Source organism: Schistocerca piceifrons, chromosome 9 (assembly GCF_021461385.2).
Source record: "Schistocerca piceifrons isolate TAMUIC-IGC-003096 chromosome 9, iqSchPice1.1, whole genome shotgun sequence".
Taxonomy (NCBI): Eukaryota; Metazoa; Arthropoda; class Insecta; order Orthoptera; family Acrididae; genus Schistocerca; species Schistocerca piceifrons.
In genome coordinates, this window is record NC_060146.1 from 73,548,948 (window position 1) to 73,569,694 (window position 20,747).

The 20,747-nt window shown below is 40.4% G+C and overlaps 1 protein-coding gene across 1 annotated transcript in view; it reads left to right on the forward strand.

Moving 5' to 3' along the window:
* The first annotated feature begins 2,148 nt into the window (after positions 1–2,148).
* The window catches only part of LOC124716988 (serine/threonine-protein phosphatase PP1-beta catalytic subunit), a 90,988-nt gene continuing 72,389 nt past the window's right edge, over positions 2,149–20,747 (forward strand). Inside the window, exons 1-3 of the mRNA XM_047243612.1 lie at positions 2,149–2,296; positions 2,546–2,677; positions 3,010–3,240. Coding sequence (XP_047099568.1) covers positions 2,245–2,296; positions 2,546–2,677; positions 3,010–3,240 — 415 coding nt within the window. The 5' untranslated portion in view covers positions 2,149–2,244. The remainder of the gene's footprint in view (positions 2,297–2,545; positions 2,678–3,009; positions 3,241–20,747) is intronic.

Sequence of the window (20,747 nt, forward strand, 5' to 3'; positions counted from 1 at the left end):
CGTCCAGCCTCAGACTACATTGAGTTTGGCTGTAGCTGTCTGAGACCCAATACACAGGTCTGCTGAATTCTGTAGCCAAACTCTCTACTGCTGGGTGGCAGGGTGGGGGCACAGAGCCTCCTATTCATAGCATCCCTGATGCCACATTCTTTAGCTGCCTGACAGAGCGATGCTGCGTCTCTGCCTAGTTACAGGAGACTTGCCACACATCTTCGATGTAACCGGCTGTACACACTGTGGGATGGATGGGTAGATGGATAGATAGATAGATATAGTGGTATCACAAATAACTGCAATGGTAACTGTGGTTATGTTGTAAGCATCAGTGCAGCTGAAAACTTTTAACTGGCTGCTCTGTGGAGATTATTTTCAAATAAGTAATTATTTTGATACAACAGTTTTCGTGTGCAGATTTTATTTCTCATTCAGTGTCTTGTTCTTGCAGAGGCAGGGCTTTTTGTGATTAGCTGTTTCCCCAATAGAATTGTTATCAGAGTATCTCTTTCTGACAACATCTGATTTGCAGTATGAAGACAGTACTACCGTCATTCACAAAAAATCACTGTAATGGTTTCTGGTCCTCTCTTCATCAGTTTCTCTAAATAATACAGCTACGGAAATCAAACTATATCAGCGATGAGGGAACTCGTGTTAGATTTACTTACACTATGGATGCTACACAAATCTCCCTTTTACTTTTTGCTCTTTCCATGTCTAAATGTATACTTATTGTTGTAAGAACTCCCCTATATAGCACAATTATCTCTTATTTTTGGTCTTCTTCACCAGTTCCACCCCAAATGCAAGTTTTAATGTATTTCTCTCAAGTGACCTGCGAATGTCTGACACTACTCCACAGAGTATTAGTGGAGATGCAAAACATTTGAATTACATAACATCGGTGAGCTTGTGAAATATCCTACAAAATAACATCAAGTTTCAAGATTCACTGCAATACATTTTGATGATGCAATAGGTAGTTTATAGTGTGTAGTAAGTGGGTTCTATATCGTGAAACACACCCTTATTGATGCCGAAAGAAGTGTAGCGATTTTCCTCTTTCGAAGCGCGAAGATATAAATTTCAGTTACAGAATATATAGTTTCCTGGGATATAGTTTCGTCGCAGTAGAATTACTTCCCTTCGTGGACATATGAAAATCTGCATCTATATCTGTATGACAGGGGGTACTTCCTATTGTACAATGTAGGTTTCTTCCCGTTCCATTCCCGTATGGAACGAGGGGAGAATGCCCGCTAGAATATCTCTGTGCACATTCTAATTAATCTGATGTTTTCATCATACCTACTGGAGCGATACACAGAGGACTACAGTCTTTTCGCAGATTCCTCAAGTATTCTGACTACTGCTTCTTGCAATTCTGTACGAAGGCTCTTGGGGGATAGTTTGAGTTTTTTTTTCAACCGCCTGCCCCAGGTTTTTCAGTATTTTCATGAGACTCGTGAGGCAGCATACTTGTCACCAATGGTACTGTAATTCTTTGGATGTCTTCAATATTACTAGAGATCGGCCTCTGTTTTTTTACAAATAATATTTATTAATCTTTCAATGACTTTGTACAATGATATACACAAGACGCTTTCTGAAGGGGTGTATACAATACGGCACATAATGGAAATAAAAGCATTTGGACGTAAATACAAGTGTCTTACATGCGAATAATTTCATCGAAAACCTTACACTTATCATGTAATCTAATCTCTTAAACAAACATTTAGCACTGGCATCACTTCATTCGCTTCGCTCGCTACATTCGTTATCGGCCTTCTTCTTAATGCTTCTTCCCAGGTTCATTGTTTTTCGAGAAAACTACAGGTTTGCTCAGCACTACAGCTGTAGTACTTGCATGTTTTTAATCGGAACATATACCTTATCGAACGCTTAAGTTGCAAAAGCGAAACCTTAACAAAACACAGAATTCTCAACAATGGCACTCATCAAATCGACTGTGATTGTACAGCCGCGAAGCCTCGTTTATACTAGATGTTATGTAAACACCAAAGATACAAATGTCGACGCCAGGTTCATCTGAAACGAAGCAATCCTATTGGCTGTAGCTACCTAGAAATGCTATTGGTTGGTCTCGTTTCGAGCCGAGCTGCCCCCCAAAGGCAAGTGCCTTTCTATGATACTACGCTAGCCAGTTGCCTTGAGACATATCTTTTGAAGAACTTTGATACGAATCTTTTACGTGCACTTCGAGCTGCAACGAGCAGTACCAAAATGGCTGACATCGATTTAAACGTAGACAGCCTTATACAAAGGCTTCTTGAAGGTAACGTTTATTACTACATGCAAATCTTCCATCGGATGTAGATCCTGTGTAATAGATGTTGTCTCCGAGTTATGCATTTGCCGGAAATTGTACTGCTCGGGTGAAATGGGCGTATCTGTCAAATGTCAAAATCTTGAGAATCTTATCGCAGGCAAAGTAGTTTAGCTTAATAGCGGGTGCGGGAACCCTTTACAGAAGCCTGTAAGCAGTAGTCCACTGTTTTAACTCAATGTACGTTTTGTTTTGCAGTAAGAGGATGTCGCCCAGGAAAGTCCGTGCAGATGTCCGAAGCAGAAGTGCGCGGACTGTGCTTGAAATCAAGAGAAATCTTCCTTCAGCAGCCAATTTTGTTGGAGCTAGAGGCTCCCCTCAAAATTTGTGGTAATTTACGATCTATCGTGATTGGATCAGTCGTTGAAATTATACGCGGTGCACAGTGCGTCGTAGTTTTTGAAATTAAAGAACTGTTAAAATAAAACTATACTAAAAAAGAAAATGTTTCCATACAGATGCGAACAAAGGAAACTTTTTGTGCCAGACCTTTGCTTGTGTTGGAATTAAGTGAAACCATCGATAGTTATGCACTTCTGTGTTTTAGCATTCAAGGATAGTAGATTTTATTGACAATGCCTAATAACGTATATATGCACCAGATTTGATACTCACGAACCGGGAAGTTCAGCAACTTCAGCTCCTTTTCGTTTATGCTTCAGGTGACATCCACGGGCAGTATACAGATCTCCTGCGGCTTTTTGAGTATGGCGGTTTCCCACCAGAGGCAAACTACTTATTTCTGGGTGATTATGTAGATCGTGGCAAACAGAGTTTAGAGACTATATGTCTTCTGCTTGCATACAAAATAAAATATCCAGAAAATTTTTTCCTTCTGCGTGGCAATCACGAATGTGCCAGTATTAACAGGATATATGGTTTCTATGATGAATGTAAGTATTTTATAAATTTCTTGCTAGACATGGAATTAGATGCTATCATACGTAGCTTTTTTCATTTTGCACGATGTAGTAATTACTTATATCGTTGCATTGGTATTTTCTTTTAAACTTGGCTTCTATCTGGAAGTAGATGTATTGAATGGCTAGCATGGAATTGAAGTTGTATGTAGTATATAGTTTTTTTAGTATGGTTTCTGCAATTTTTGACCTGTCAGTTAGTAATCTAGACAAGCTGAAGTTGCCTGTGTGATACTTCTCTCTATGAATGCCTGTAATTTGAAAGTGGTTTGATTTTTAGATGATTAAATAACAACTTGATAAACTATTCTGTAGTTGCCACTTTAGCTCTAAGTCATATAAGGTGCTTTACCTGTTGATCATTGTATTTTTGTCAGGAGTGAAAGCCTGTTAATATTCATGAAATTCCTGTTCGATAGTGGCCTACAGAGAGCTGTTGATGAACATGTAAGAAAATTGTTGTATTAAGCAAATTAAATTTTAGTATGTAGTTGGAAGGATCAAAATCAGCACATCTTTGAAATTTGTTCTAAAATCTATCTGTAAATCACACTTGAGTGGAAGGCAGTTTTTTCACTGGGCTAGTTGTAAAAGTTTCATGTGGAAGTGATAAGGATTAGCCTACAATTCAACCATCTTTATTTGGCCAGTAATGCTATTAACCATGTAACTATTCATCAGCATCAAATACGCGATTTGATTACTATGACAATTGTGTGTTTTAATTATCAAAGTATTTAGATTTCTTTAGCAATGTGTTTTTTTGTGTAAGGAGATTATTACTAATGTCTTCAGACCTTGTACAAAGTTAAAAATGCTAGACCATTATGGAAAAATTGAGGTTTTCAGTGAGGCTGCAAACATAACTATAGGTAGTGCAGTGTATCCAACTAGGCACCAAACTAAAGTTCAGTCTGTCATCATAACTTTCATTTAAATAAAGAATAGCTTATTATTCATTCATTCTTTCATTTATTGTCATTTAGATCCCAAGGAAAACTGCAAATGCAGAAAATAAAACAAATACTACACAAACAATGCAAGCAGTTGTTGATGTCCAGAGTATAGATATTGGTTGCATCCAATTTGGCTTGACATTTTGCCAATGTTTCACTACTGCGTGCAAGTGCAAGTGCAACTCTTGTAGGTACCTCGGTACAACTTTTTCAGGATACGTCCTCTCGACATATCGTGTTACTAAAGTCTCTAAAAATACTTACAGATAATGTAGGTAGAAGTTTTATCATCACAAGCAATTGCCACTTTAAAAGTCCCATTTAAGTATGAAGGTTTGATATGTGAAGTTGAAGGAAACATTTTTGCAAGAGGAAAAAAGTATTTGCTTCATACATAGAAATCACAATTTCTGTAAATCTGTGTAATTAAGAGGCATGTTCAAAAAATAAGGGTACAGTGACTTTTTTTTTTTTTTTTACTGGTATAGGGGATTCCCTGACGAACGAGCTTTGCAGGAACACAGTAGTATGTAAACTGATGTAGTCTTCTAGTTGCATGAAAGATGTCATTGAGGTCCCGCCAAGTCGGAACCAAGTGCTGTGATCTGCTTCATACTTGCAGAAAGAATAATAGCCACTTAAATGTATTTGCAAATCAAATGAACGTGTTATGAACAGAAAGAATGTCTTTAAGCAGTGTAGGAAGTTTAGTGGAGGCAGAACAAATTTTCGTACGAAGAGAGGAGTAGCCTAGTAACATCCCACGTTGGCTGATGAATTGGTGCAAAAAATAGAAGAAAATGTTCTTGAAGACCGTTGATTGATAGTGAAAGAAATTTCTCTGATGTTTTCACAGTTTCCCAGGACTTTCTTATGAGGCACTCACAGAATTGTTGGGATACTTAAACTGTGTACAAGATGGGTCTCAAAACAGCTGACAAGTCACCACAAGAAAAATTAGATCAGTACTACCTGCAAGTTTCTGGAGAAACTTGAACTGGAAGACAAGGATTTTTTGGTCAACTGAAGCATCCGATTCCACCTGTCAGATTTGACCCGGGACATAAGGGTGTTGTGTTGTGTGACGTCATGATGGTGTGGAGTTTGGTTTGAGTGTGTTGTGTTTGCAGATTTCGTCTTGTTGCGGTTGGTGGTGTCCTCTGGTGGTGTGTGTATGGTCCGCGTGCTATGTGATGTATTGGGTTCATGTGGGTGTCTGTGCTTGAAGTGTGCATTTATCGGTCGTGACTGTTATAGAAGAATGGAAATTAGTGTCGGTGAGTTAAGAATTAAGTTTCCGTTGTGTTTGTTATTGCGGTGTCGTTTGATGTTAATGGTTAGCTGTTTGTCGCATGGTAAGTCGTTTAATTCAATTTGGGGCCTCTTTTGTTAGGTATGGATATGACTTCTAAGTATAATAGTGCATGTCTGTGGGCTGAAATGGGGGATGACATGTTGTCCGTCATTAAATTTCTGCAACTTTTTGGACTTGTGATGGAGATAGTGAAATGCGGTGCATGCAAGCAGAATATGTGAGTTGGGGATTAGTGTGTAGCGCTGGAACTTTTATGTGGTAAGTAGTAGTAGTAGTTTTTTTTGTGATCGGGTGGGGTTTTTATGTGTTGTTAGGTCGGTGTTATTTACTGCATGTGTTGGTGGTTGATGTTTTGGTATCGGCACTTGTGGTTGATTTATGTATTTAGGGGAAGTACTCGATTTCAATTTTTGTGTATCGTCTGTTGCATCTGAGCTGTATAGGTCATGGGAAGTGACTGATTCCAATTTGTCATCGTAGCTATGCGTGTTTTGGTATCATGACTGTTGTTGACCTATATAGGTCAAGGGAAGTGTCTGATTCCAGTGTGACATTGTAGCTGTGTTTTTTTGGTATTGTGAGCTGCTGTTAACCTATATATGTCAAGGGAAGTACCTGATTACAATTTTTGTTGGTTTAGGTGGTGGTTTTTGATATCGATAGCTGTGGTGTGATTATAATTTTTGGAGTAGTTGGTTTCTTAATTTGTGGGATCGACAATCGCGGTTGAGCTATGTAGGTGGAGCGAAGTGACCAGTTCCTGTTGATATTGTAAGTGTAGCGGAATTTGCGAATTTTGTGTTTTTTTGTCATCGTTTTGTGTGGTTTGGGATCATGGTGTATGTTTATGTGTGTTTATATTTAGTTTGTCCCCATTCAAAGACCCCCAATTTTCTGCACTGGTCCCATTACTTTGATTATATTTTTGGAGAGAGATGTGTTTGTTGGTTTTGAATGTATTTTCGTGTTTGTTGTCATTTATGTAATGAAGTCATAGGTGCCATATTGGAGATGTTGAGAATGGTGATTTCCGCCATATTGGTGACATCATGGGTCAAATCAGATGGGTGGAATGGAACACTTCTGTAATCCTGGATATTTTGGGCTCTATTGTGATAGTGGCATCACACCAATTCTCCGACTGTCAAAAAATTCAAAACAGTGATATTGTGAGGCCCTAAAAGAACTCAGGAGGAGCATTCAAATCAAAATAGGGGGATGCTGATGTGTTTGTTGCACAACAACATCCATCCTCTTACAGCCTTAGCCACCGAGTGCTCTTGAATTCATTTGATTGCGATGTTTTGAACCACCACACTTATTCGCGTGACTTGATGCCTTCAGGTTAACATCTTTTCACCTCCCTGATGGCACAGATCAGTGGAAGTAAGTTTTGAACTGGCGAGTGGGTGCAGCAAGAGGTTCTGAAGGGGAAAGGAGCTCACGGGTGAGTTCTCTGAGAAGAGCATAAAGAAGCTGATAAAGATGGTGATTGTGTGTAAAAGTTCAACAAGTGTATCAATGACATCCTGTAATTTTTTCAAATATGCTTATCCTAAAAAATATAAAAATCTAGTTCACTTACTTTGTGAACATACCTTCTACATTTAATAAATTTCAGACAGTGTCGTCAGCATTACATATCAATGTCTTGCTGAGGTAGCATAGTTCCATAAATTTCTCTCCCTTGCATTTCCCCTCATGTATTAAGTAAGGATGGGCAAGAAATCTGGTATCTGTTACAAATCACAATGACTGAGAAGTCACAGATATCACAATAACTTTACAGAATCTGACTGTAATTTCAGTCGCAACCAAATGTCACAAGCAGCATTTAACATTCACGCTGTGTGCCATCTATTTGCCAAATTTTTTATTTCTTCCTGTGAACATTTGTGTCTTGCTGGATGTGATATCATTGACAAGTCACAAGTAAAGGTCGGAAATAGCAACTGAGAAAGTAGCATTTAACATTCATTGCCATGTGTCATCAATTCACTGAAATTCGTACTTCTTTCTGACAACCTTTTGCCTTACGCTATGGACATATAACCAACTTACTTATGGTCAAATAAATGAACCAAGAAGCTAATATGGTGTGAGAAAAATTTTATAGTTGGTGCCCTACCTAGACGGAGGACTGATATGTTTGGCTGGAGTGTGATATTGGACACCATCTCTACCTGCCTTCCCACCAAAGCCTGTGGTCAAGGTTAAGTTGAAAGTTGATAAATCGGTTGAGAATTATTGAAGCCAATGAATGTGAATGCCAAATAAAGGTTGTGCTAATAGATAGACCCTGTAGTATAGCCTGATGTTTGCATTCATGCCACATTTAAACCCACTTAACATGCCTTTTACTGTAAAAACAAACTGCAAGATAATTTCAGAAAATATATGTATATTAGGTAATGGACAAGGCTCTGATGAGTATTTTGATATTATCTGCATATATTGTACATAAACTGCTAAAAATGCAACCAGTGGTCCACTATGTAACTCTTACCAAATGCTTAACAACAGTGTATTCACAAGACAGATAGCATTTTTTTAATGCTACAATACACACATAGTCCAAACTTTTGTGTGTATTGTCAAGTACAGCATTTATCTATCACCAGTGTCACCTATTAACTGGAAAATTAGTACCTTCCTCTGTTTTCACTTGTACATCATCAACCTTAAAATGCACAACCTTCCATCCTAGCTGGACCTTGGGCTACGCTACAGTTTAGTCTGGCATCACAACCCAGATTTGAGGGAAAGAGGGGGGGGGTGAGGGAGGGGGCAGAGGACAGAGATAATCCAATAGGACACTCTATAAAGTCTTTATCGATAACTATTTGGCAGAAAATAACTATACCTAGAACAAGGGGAGAATGGAATTTCTGTTATTCAGTTGCTCTTACATTTTTCGCTTTATAATCCTTTTCAAATTGCATATTGGCTTAAATGACAGCACTGTTCCAGTATTCATTTTGCACTCTTTATTTAACCAGTTATGGCTCTTTTAAGTTGAGAGTTCAAGAATTACCTGGAATCTTCACAATTATCTGCCTTAGATGTGAATGGGTATGTTGAGTAGACGGTAATTGAACTAGGTGCTGCATATGGAAAATCACGAAGATTATTAAACTTTCCTGCCGTTACTAAATACTAGCACAGTAATTCAGTGTACAACTTCCAATATTTATGGTTGACAGCTATTGAGTTGCGAGGTTTCACACTTGGTAATAAACGACCCCTCTCAAACTTAGTTTCTAACTTTCCTTTTCATGATGACGACTGTCTAAAGACGCTGTCGCAACTTCTCCATTTCTACTGTCAATGCTATTTTGAATTATTGCTGTATCGTGTGGCTAAAAATTCGGTTCGTATACCTGTGAAAAAAAAAAGAAAATTGTCAGAATCTGTATTCTAAATGTGAACTCTTGCAGTACTATGTGTCAATTTGTTATGAGCCTCAACATCATGCTATTAATGTTTGTAAACCTGGTCCATTAATACAAAATTAAAGCCAAAGGAAGAACAAATATAAAATGTTCTTACTACTGACTGTTTTGTTGAGGTGATGTTTTTTCCTGTAGACAAGTATAAATTTTGTCTACTGTGATTATCACAGAAATAGCTTTGATAGAGTGCAGAGGAATACAAACTGTGAATTCATTAATTATGATTTGAAATTGTGACAAATTGCAACGTAGAAACACCATTGCTGAGAAGTATTCGCAGAAATCACTGACATCAGAAGGTCACAGTTTAGTCCGTCCCTTGTATGTACCTGGATGTAACTTAAATACTCACTTTTATTCATTTAATAATAGGTTTGTTGCTTGCTTACAATAATATGGGGAGCTACATCTAGTATTAAATTTCAAAATCAGGAGTATTTCATGACAAAGTATTTTAGGAAGAATGTATAGCGTTTTTGGTATGATGCTGTTGGTCAGTCTGTGTATAACAAGTTAAAATTAGGAATTGGCATGATATCTAGCCAGTGCCTACCTTCAGGAGGTTAAATTGCTAATACTGCTGAAAAAAACACTTAATGTAGAATGTTTTAATCCTAGGTTAGGGAAATATTACATAATAATACTCTGTCGTCAGTCCCAACATTTTTATATTCTACTTACTGTCCATTTTTGAGGATTGTATAAATATAATGGGGGGTTACATCCATGAAAATAATGTTGTAGCTCTGAAATGCATTGGGTAGTAATTAATAAACAAAAATATTATGACTGAAGACAGAATATTATTAATACAGGGTGGTCCATTGATAGTAGCTAGGCCAAATATCTCACGAAATAAGTATCAAACGAAAAAACTACAAAGGATGAAACTTGTCTAGCTTGAAGGGGGAAACCAGATGGCGCTATGGTTGGCCCGCTAGATAGTGCTGCCATAGGTCAAACGGTTATCAACTGCATTTTTAAAATAGGAACCCCGATTTTTTTATTACATATTCGTGTAGTACGTAAAGAAATATGAATGTTTTAGTTGGACCACTTTTTTCGCTTTGTGATAGATGGCGCTGTAATAGTCACAAACGTGTAAGTATGTGGTATCACGTTAACATTCCGCCAGTGCAGACGGTATTTGCTTCATGGTACATTACCCATGTTAAAATGAACCGTTTACCAATTGCGAAAAAGGTCAATATCGTGTTGATGTATGGCTATTGTGATCAAAATGCCCAACTGACGTGTGCTGCTCGGTATCCTGGACGACATCATCAAAGTGTCCGGACCGTTTGCCAGATAGTTAAGTTATTTAAGGAAACAGGAACAGGAAGTGTTCAGCCACATGTGAAACGTCAACCACTACCTGCAACAAATTATGCCCAAGTAGGTGTTTTAGCTGCTGTCACGGCTAATCCGCACATCAGTAGCAGACAAATTGCGCGAGAATCGGGAATCTCAAAGACGTTGGTGTTGAGAATGCTACATCAACATTGATTGCACCCCGTACCATATTCCTATGCACCGGGCATTGCAGGGCAACAACTTTGAACACCATGTACAGTTCTGCCACTGGGCACGAGAGAAATTTCGGGATGATGACAGATTTTTTGCATGCATTCTATTTCGCGACGAAGCGTCATTCACCAACAGCGGTAACGTAAACCAGCATAATATCCACTATTGGGCAACAGAAACAGGAAGTGTTCAGCCACATGTGAAACGTCAACCACTACCTGCAACAAATTATGCCCAAGTAGGTGTTTTAGCTGCTGTCACGGCTAATCCGCACATCAGTAGCAGACAAATTGCGCGAGAATCGGGAATCTCAAAGACGTTGGTGTTGAGAATGCTACATCAACATTGATTGCACCCCGTACCATATTCCTATGCACCGGGCATTGCAGGGCAACAACTTTGAACACCATGTACAGTTCTGCCACTGGGCACGAGAGAAATTTCGGGATGATGACAGATTTTTTGCATGCATTCTATTTCGCGACGAAGCGTCATTCACCAACAGCGGTAACGTAAACCAGCATAATATCCACTATTGGGCAACAGAAAATCCACGATGGCTGCGACAAGTGGAACATCAGCGACCTTGGTGGGTTAATGTATGGTGCGGCATTATGGTAGGAACGATAATTGGCCCCCATTTTATCGATGGCAATCTAAATGGTGCAGTGTGTGCTGATTTCCCATGTAATGTTCTACCGATGTTACTACAAGATGTTTCACTGCATGACAGAATGGCAATGTACTTCCAGCATGAGGATGTCCGGCACATAGCTCGCGTGCGGTTGAAGCAGTATTGAATAGCATATTTCATGACAGGTAGATTGGTCATCGAAGCATCATGGCCCGCGCATTCAGCGGATCTGACGTCCCCGTGTTTCTTTCTGTGGGGAAAGTTGAAGGATATTTGCTACCGTGATCCACTGACAACGCCTGACGAAAGCGCATTATCAATGCATGTGCGAACATTACGGAAGGCGGCCTACTTGCTGTTGAGAGGAATGTCGTTACACATTTTTTGAAATGCATTAAGGTTGACGGACATCATCTTGAGCATTTATTGCATTAATGTGGTATTTACAGGTAATAACGCTGTAACAGCATGTGTTCTCAGAAATGATGAGTTCACAAAGGTGCACATATCACATTGGAACATCCAAAATAAAATGTTCGAACGTACCTACGTTCTGTATTTTAATTTAAAAACCCACTCATGAGCTATACGTTTGTGACTATTACAGCGCCATCTATCACAAAGCGAAAAAAGTGGTCCAACTAAAACATTCATATTTCTTTACGTACTACACGAGTATGTAATAATAAACGCAGTTGATATCCATTTGACCTATAGTAGCGCCATCTAGCGAGCCAACCATAATGCCGTCTGGTTTCCCCCTTCAAGCTAGACAAGTTTTGTTCTTTGTAGTTTTTTCATTGTTTGTAGTTTTTTGTGAGATATTTGGCCCAGTCACAATCAATGGACCATCCTGTATACCCCTCACATAGAAGTCACTGACAGCCAGAGACTTGGATGTAAACTTGAACAAAATACCCTGTATCACCTCAAAAGTGGTCTCTCACAACTGCAGCAACAGGACTGCTCACAAGTGACTTGTGTGTTCCAACTTAGGACATTTGTCAAGTGTGTAGGGCCCAAACAAGCAGGAGTGACAGGAGATGCTGAACATATATGAAGAACAGCTGCAGTAATAGGGACAGGCTTGGCTGACCCACAGGAGAGCATTGTTCAAATTCAGCTACAGTATACATAGCTATCATCGGTGCATATGTTGTCATGTAGACTTAATAGGCTTGTAAATGTACACAACCTCAGCATTTACATGGCTGAATTAAGCTATTTGGTGAAGGCTCTTGAAGTATACTTCAGTTCCCCATGTGTTGCTTCCACAGGGACCACAAAGACAAGTGTAGACTAATTAGAATTTGCACAGAGGTGTGTTTAAACAGTCATTCTTCCCTTCTCTGTACAAAAATGAAATGGGAAGGAACAGTAATATGTGGTACAGTGACAAGTACCCTCTGCCATGCACTTCAGTGCTTTGCAGTGTGTAAGCAGATGTGCATTTGGATTTCACATGTGTTAATGAACTGTTGTTGCACAGTGGGTGATGCTGTGCTAATTGTAGTTTGCATCAAGTGACATAAAAGTTGCAGTCCAGTTTCTTTATGTGAATATAATGTGAGAGCTGTAATAAGATGAAAACTTAGAGAATAATTCAAAGGAACATGATTTTAGCATTGCAAAAAGTATACATTTGACTGAGAACTTCATTGATAGTAGGCAAGGACAAGAAATGAACACAGTAGACTTCTCAAGTTGTTGAAATTTTGAACGCACACACACACACACACACACACACACACACACACCATCCGCATACAGTAGAAGTCCAATATACTGCAGATTTTGATACAGCACAGTGCAAAAATCTCGCTACAGTTGGTGTGCAGCATATCTGTTGCAACATTTACACCTGCAACCGTCAGGATCTGAAGACTATAACTGATGGGGAGAGGTGTCACTAAATTCAACCTTGGGTTTGTCATTATACCAAGGCTGTCGCTGGAGATAACTGGAAAACACATCTCATGGTTGTCATTGTGATGTAGACAACAAAGTTATTGTGTAGCAATGGTTGACGATAATTGAAATGAGTGTGACCATAATGCACATGTTGCACTATTCATTAAGAGTCTATATATGAGGTCTGTTCAGAAAATTCTGGACCATTCACAATTTTGCACCAATTGTGTGTTGGTACGAAATGTGGTTGGCATCCTTGCACATGCCTGTGTTTAAGGTGTAACTGCTTGAAGTTTCATTGTTGTATGTCTGTTGTTATTCAGTGTTGTATTGAGTACAACATTGTGTCCCACAGTTTGTGAATTTCGAGGTGGCAGAGTTAGAGGAGCAATGTGTCTGCATTAAATTTTGTGTGAAACTCAAGAACAACTTTACAGAGACACACAAAATGGATCAGGAAGCCTATGGTGATGAATGCTCAAGTCGTACTCCTTGTTAAGAGTGGTTCACACGGTTTAAAAATGACCAGATGGAAGTTAAGGATGACACTTGTTCAGGATGCCCTTAGACGCCTATGATGATGCTCATGTCAGGAACGTCAACGAAATTGTGCGTGCCAATAGAAGAATGGCTGTCAGAGAAATTGCAGAAGTCAATTGGATCGTCTCGTGAAACTGACACAGCATCTTGGAATGCATCATGTTGCTGCCAAGTTTGTTCCATGGCTCATGAGTCTAGACTAGAAAGACCTTTGCTTCGGAATGTGTGAAAATCTTTCGGATCATGCAAATGAGAATGAGATGTTCCTTAAGAGATCATAACTGATGATGAGATGTGTGTCTGTGGTTATGATGTTGAGGCCAATGTTCGTCACAATGGGTCAGTAAAGGTCCTCCAATACCAAAAAAGCTCAGGTCAGGTTAAATGTCAAAGCCATGCTGATAGTTTTCTTTGACTTGGAAGGATGAGTTCATCATGAATTGGTGCCACAGGGGCAAACTGTTAATCGATAGTACTAATGGGACATGTTGCAACACCTGCGAGAGACTGTGAGAAGGAAATGGCCAGAAATGTGGCGAGACAATTTGTGGCCCTTGCATCACAACACATCCACTCATTCATTCCTGTTGGTGCCTGACTATTGCACAAAGAATGAAATCACTGCTGCATCATTCTCCATCCTCTTAGACCTGGCCTCTGTGGACATTTTTTATTTCCAAAGTTGAAAACCTCATTGAAAGGGTGAAGATCTGCAACAATAGACCAAATAAAAGAAAATTCGCAGATGACGCTTCACACGATCCAGCAAGAGGTGTATGAAGACTGCTTCAAGAAGTGGAAACAGCGTTGGGAGCGGTGTATCAGTTGTGGAAGAGAGTACTTCAAAGGAGACTATGCACAGTAAGTAAAAGGTAAACGTAAAAAAATTTTGTGGACAGAGTTCCAGAATCCTTTGAACAGACATTGTGTATCTCTGTGTGTAAAGCATTTTTTGTGAGTGATAACCTAAAAATTATTAATCGTGTGCAGAATATTGATACGAAAGCGAGTTTAGCATGTGTGTGTGGTGTACCTGATTGAGCAATCAGGTGATGGATGAAAGAAGAGAATAAACATGGATGTTCTGTAAGTGCTTTTGAAAGGGATGTAGGAGGGCAAAAAAAGGATGAAACTAGTAAAAAAAAAACAGTGAACTTTACGAATGTCGTTATGGGTGGTTTTTAATAATGCCAAGTGGAGTTTCTAATAAAGCCAAGTGGATGTTTACCACTTTCCAGCCCAATTATGGAGGTCCGAGGTGCAACATTTCACTTCCTTTAATATGGAAAGAAAGACAACAAAATTCTTCTGGGTTTGGGCTGCATTGTCATTTATAAAATTCTGGCATTTCAGTGATTATTGGCAGATGCCTTCCTCAGGGTGTACTGCTAACTGCTGAATGAGCACTAGTTTGGTTACTTATATACTACGGAGGAGTGCTGTCATTGTATATGAGGGTGAGGAGGAAGGGTATTAGGTGTTCTTTTTTTGGTCTTTGCATTGCGTGTTGTCATTGGCGTGAATAGGAGTTCTCCATTGGAATTTCCTTTATTGCTCGCCATTGTTGGAAATCGGTGAATAGGAACTGGGCAGTGACTGCAACGTATCGTTGTTTACTATTTGCCTAGTATCGACTAGGGTGCATCAGCAATCTGTGTACCCTCTGCCACTGTGGCCTACCACGCGCCTCTTGCTTTGCAAGAGCTGTCCTTCCGCAAAGCTTTCACTGCTGGCAGCCAAGATGCTTTAGATGTTACCCGTCCTCTCTATTCATGTTGTAAAGTTGCTTGGCTATTTTTGTAGCCTCTCTAATCTTCCTCCTCAAACTAAATGGCTGTTTTGCCAGTGCGCGGGCCCCTCGAAATTCGATCTTCGTCCTACACTGTTCCTGGTGGTCTGCCACCGCTGATTTGTTGGATTGTTTGAGATGAATATATCTCTTGTGTTGAGATAACCTTGTGCTTATTGGATGCCCAGTGTCACCTACATATGCCAGTCCACATTCACACCCAATTTCGTAAACTCCGGCGGCATGAAACTTGACAGTTGAATCTTTCCTATTTCCGCCAATGACAACACGCAATGCAAAGACCAATAAAAGAACACCTAATACCCGTCCTCCTCAACCTTGAATCCAATGACACCACTCTTCCATAGTATATAAGTAACCAAACTACTGCTCGTTCAGCAGTTAGCAATACACTCTGAGGAATGTGTCTTGCAGTAGTTGCCAAAACTTCGGAATTTTATAATTGACAATGTGGCCTCAAACCCAGAAGAATTTTATTTACTGTGATAATGGCCGCGGAAGCCTATCTTTACATGGAAAGAAATACTTTGGTGCTGCAGACAAGTGATTTTCAAGGTGGAAATATTGCCTTGAAATTAAACAAAGAAGCCTCGAAGGAGAAGCAAAGTCTTAAGGTGGTGAATCTGCTTCAGATTCCTGTAATTTTGCCCTACATAATGGTTGATGAAAGTTTAAATGATCATGAAACAGACCATTATTATTGACTACTGCTGGCCAGTTTTTGTGATGCAAAAGAAAAGAAAGTGAAAAGGCTGCTTTCAGATTTAACCATGCTAGCACAGCATTGAGTCTTCTGATATTTACAAACCATGAAGATCAAGAATATGTTATATCAGCAAAGAATCCACTTGCACCGAGTGAGGTGGCGCAGTGGTTGGCACACTGGACTCTCATTCGGGAGGACGACGGTTCAATCACACGTCCGGCCATCCTGATTCAGGTTTTCCGTGATTTCCCTAAATCGCTCTAGGCAAATGCCGGGATGGTTCCTCTGAAAGGGCACGGCCGACTTCCTTCCCCGTCCTTCCCTAATCCGATGAGACAGATGACCTCGCTGTTTGGTCTCTTCCCCCAAACAACCAACCAACCAATCCACTTGCAATGCCGGGAGTACACCACATACAGTGAACATATGAGAAAAGTTTGTGTTGCTGTACAGGACAGTCCATTAGTGCCAGCCAACATCATCGAACATAAAAGATATTGCAAGTTGGGAAAGGTTAACAAATAAGTCGTGGCTGAGCGTACATTGAGAGAGACCGAGAACACAATAAGGGTCGCTGGCACACCAGTCCTTGGAGAAAAGCTACTTCACCTGTTTGTTCAGGGAAGCCATAGAAATTAATGAACATGACGGTAGTTTTAACAAGGAAGAAGAAAGCCTCAAAGTAAATGGATTCTGTATTTGCATGCTGCAAAGATTGACAGTTGCAAGTTACAAGGGGAGAGAACCCCCCTGCTAATGACACAGTGAAGTCCTCCTCCTCCTCCTCCTCCTCCTCCTCCTCCTCCTCCTCCCTCAGTCCTCTCCTCCCACCTCTTAATGAATTAAGTGATTTCATCTGTTCTGGTCCATAGGGCTCGGCCATCTCTTCCATGGTTTCCCTCTGTCTTGTCCCTGTAGGTCTGTAGTTAGGAACTTGCTTTGGAAGTCTATTTTCAGGCGCACTATCTGCAGGTTTTGGCCTTTTTTTTTTATTCAGATCTATTTTCTTGTGCACTGAATCAACTTGTAATTCATTCCTGATATCTTAATTTCTGAAGCGATCTTCTCTGGTGCACCTTTTAATTCTACAGAGAAATCTCATTTCTGCAGCCTGGATTTTGCTCATATCCTTTTGCGCGGGAAACCCGGTTTCAGGTCCATAGAGCATAGTAGTTATTGCCACGACTTTGTAAAACTTCATCTGCTTCTCTTTAGTGACTTGCTTTTGTAACATATTTCTACTTCTCCCACAGATTACATTTAATTTTAGGGGTTTTCTTATCAATTTCATGGTTAAAATTTCATCCTACACTGGATACTGGAAGTGGGTTATCTGTTCTGGTGCTACATTATTTATTGCAATTTCAGGTATAAAGGTTTCCCTTGAATTCCATAACTTTTGTGTAATTAGTTGAGATTTTCATTTTATATTGAGAAGCCAACAAATTAAGATGATAGATGGCTCTTTGAAGATTGTTATTTTCTGTTATTATTTGATCATTTGTGTATATTGTGGGATTAAAACATTTCACTGTTGATCTTCATGCCATAGACAATACTTTGTTCCCAAGCTCTAGGTCATCCATGTAGGTATTAGAGTGCCGGAGACGGGTCACATCTTGTTTAACTCAGTGTTGTTTAGAGAAGTTATATCCATATTAAATTATAATTTTTGTACCTGTAAGAGGTTTAACAGAGTTAAATGTGTTAGGAAGCCTCTTTTCCATAATCTGCCAAAACAGATGTCTACTGACTTTTTAAAAGCTTTTCCATAATCTACAAAAGTTGTGTGCACCGTTAATTGTTTTCCTTTTTTCTACCTGTAGTTTTATATTAAACACCAACTGTGGAAGATTGTCCTTTTCTAAAACCTGTTTGCTCTTCCAATAAAGTTACACTCCTGGAAATGGAAAAAAGAACACATTGACACCGGTGTGTCAGACCCACCATACTTGCTCCGGACACTGCGAGAGGGCTGTACAAGCAATGATCACACGCACGGCACAGCGGACACACCAGGAACCGCGGTGTTGGCCGTCGAATGGCGCTAGCTGCGCAGCGTTTGTGCACCGCCGCCGTCAGTGTCAGCCAGTTTGCCGTGGCATACGGAGCTCCATCGCAGTCTTTAACACTGGTAGCATGCCGCGACAGCGTGGACGTGAACCGTATGTGCAGTTGACGGACTTTGAGCGAGGGCGTATAGTGGGCATGCGGGAGGCCGTGTGGACGTACCGCCGAATTGCTCAACACGTGGGGCGTGTGGTCTCCACAGTACAGCGACGTTGTCGCCAGTGGTCGGCGGAAGGTGCACATGCCCGTCGACCTGGGACCGGACCGCAGCGACGCACGGATGCACGCCAAGACCGTAGGATCCTACGCAGTGCCGTAGGGGACCGCACCGCCACTTCCCAGCAAATTAGGGACACTGTTGCTCCTGGGGTATTGGCGAGGACCATTCGCAACCGTCTCCATGAAGCTGGGCTACGGTCCCGCACACCATTAGGCCGTCTTCCGCTCACGCCCCAACATCGTGCAGCCCGCCTCCAGTGGTGTCGCGACAGGCGTGAATGGAGGGACGAATGGAGACGTGTCGTCTTCAGCGATGAGAGTCGCTTCTGCCTTGGTGCCAATGATTGTCGTATGCGTGTTTGGCGCCATGCAGGTGAGCGCCACAATCAGGACTGCATACGACCGAGGCACACAGGGCCAACACCCGGCATCATGGTGTGGGGAGCGATCTCCTACACTGGCCGTACACCACTGGTGATCGTCGAGGGGACACTGAATAGTGCACGGTACATCCAAACCCTCATCGAACCCATCGTTCTACAATTCCTAGACCGGCAAGGGAACTTGCTGTTCCAACAGGACAATGCACGTCCGCATGTATCCCGTGCCACCCAACGTGCTCTAGAAGGTGTAAGTCAACTACCCTGGCCAGCAAGATCTCTGGATCTGTCCCCCATTGAGCATGTTTGGGACTGGATGAAGCGCCGTCTCACGCGGTCTGCACGTCCAGCACGAACGCTGGTCCAACTGAGGCGCCAGGTGGAAATGGCATGGCAAGCCGTTCCACAGGACTACATCCAGCATCTCTACAATCGTCTCCATGGGAGAATTGCAGCCTGCATTGCTGCGAAAGGTGGATATACACTGTACTAGTGCCGACATTGTGCATGCTCTGTTGCCTGTGGCTATGTGCCTGTGGTTCTGTCAGTGTGATCATGTGATGTATCTGACCCCAGGAATGTGTCAATAAAGTTTCCCCTTCCTGGGACAATGAATTCACGGTGTTCTTATTTCAATTTCCAGGAGTGTATATCAGAGATAGGACACAGTCTATTGTTTAAGACAGTACTATAGATTTTATAGTCTGTGTTAATGGGGCTAATTCCCTTCTGGTTGTTTGGCTGGCTTCTGCTGCTTTTCCTGAAAAAGGAGAAAGTTCCAGTCCTTTGGTACCTGACCTACAGTTCAACATAGAATAATGAGATGGCGCATGTGTTCCTTCACTAAAATACTCCTGTATTGAAACAGTTTGTTATTTATTGCATCTGCCCCTGTTGCTTTCCTGTTCTTCAGTTTTTACACTGTTGAATGCAATTAATTTATTTTGGTGAAGTCTCTATTTCTGTTGATCGGGCATTTCTCAGAGTATTCCTTCATGGCTGAATCGCCGATCCAGAGAATTTTTACAATGCTGTTCCCTTTGTTGTAAAGTTATTGTATTTATTTTGGCTCTATCTTTCTCATTTGGGTTAATGTGTCTTATTACTTAATGTGATACTGACTGTCATCTACGAATGCCATTTTCAATTTCGTTAATGAAACAGTGCCATGATCCCTATTGCTTTTTACTAGTTATATTCCTAGCTGTATTTCTTTTCCTATGATATATCTGGACATGATCTTCAGATTGTTATTGTAGGTATATATTACATGCTTGTTTTCTTTCACTGCTTGCTGTATCTCTTCATCCAAAATTTTTGAGCCTTTCTTTCTTCTGTATATTGTTTCTTTTTGGCAAGGGCCTCGTTATGTTTTCAAAACTGCATTTTTAATGGTTTACCATTCTTGTTCAGTTGAATCTCTTGCACTTGCAGTAGTTATCAGCTAGTCTTGGCTGTTAAAGTTATCTGATACTCACCATTTATATTAAGGGATACCTTGTATTTTTGATACCTTTAAGACTACTTTTCTGTCTCATTTTTTTCTCCATCTGGCATAAATGTGAATTTTAGAGCATATCATGAAGTGATCAAAGCAATATCAAATCCTACAAAAATATGTGTCAGTTGTGGTGCTAATATGGAGTTATCAATTGCATGATCAATAGTGGATCTAGTTCCTCCTGCTCTTCATATATATTTATTAACTTCTTCCTTTCAAGAGAAGGTATTGGTTATCTTTTAGGGAGTAAAAGGCAGAGAAGTCTAAGCTTTTGGTAATTTTTGTTGTATTTTTTTGTTTTGTGTGTGTGTGTGTGTGTGTGTGTGTGTGTGTGTGTGTGTGTGTGTGTGTGTGTGTGTATTCCCACTACCTGTTGAATTGGTGTTTTGCAAACAAGAATTCCGGTCTGACTATGAAAATGGTCTTGTTTATTTTGCTAGTTGAGAAGTTGCTGAAATT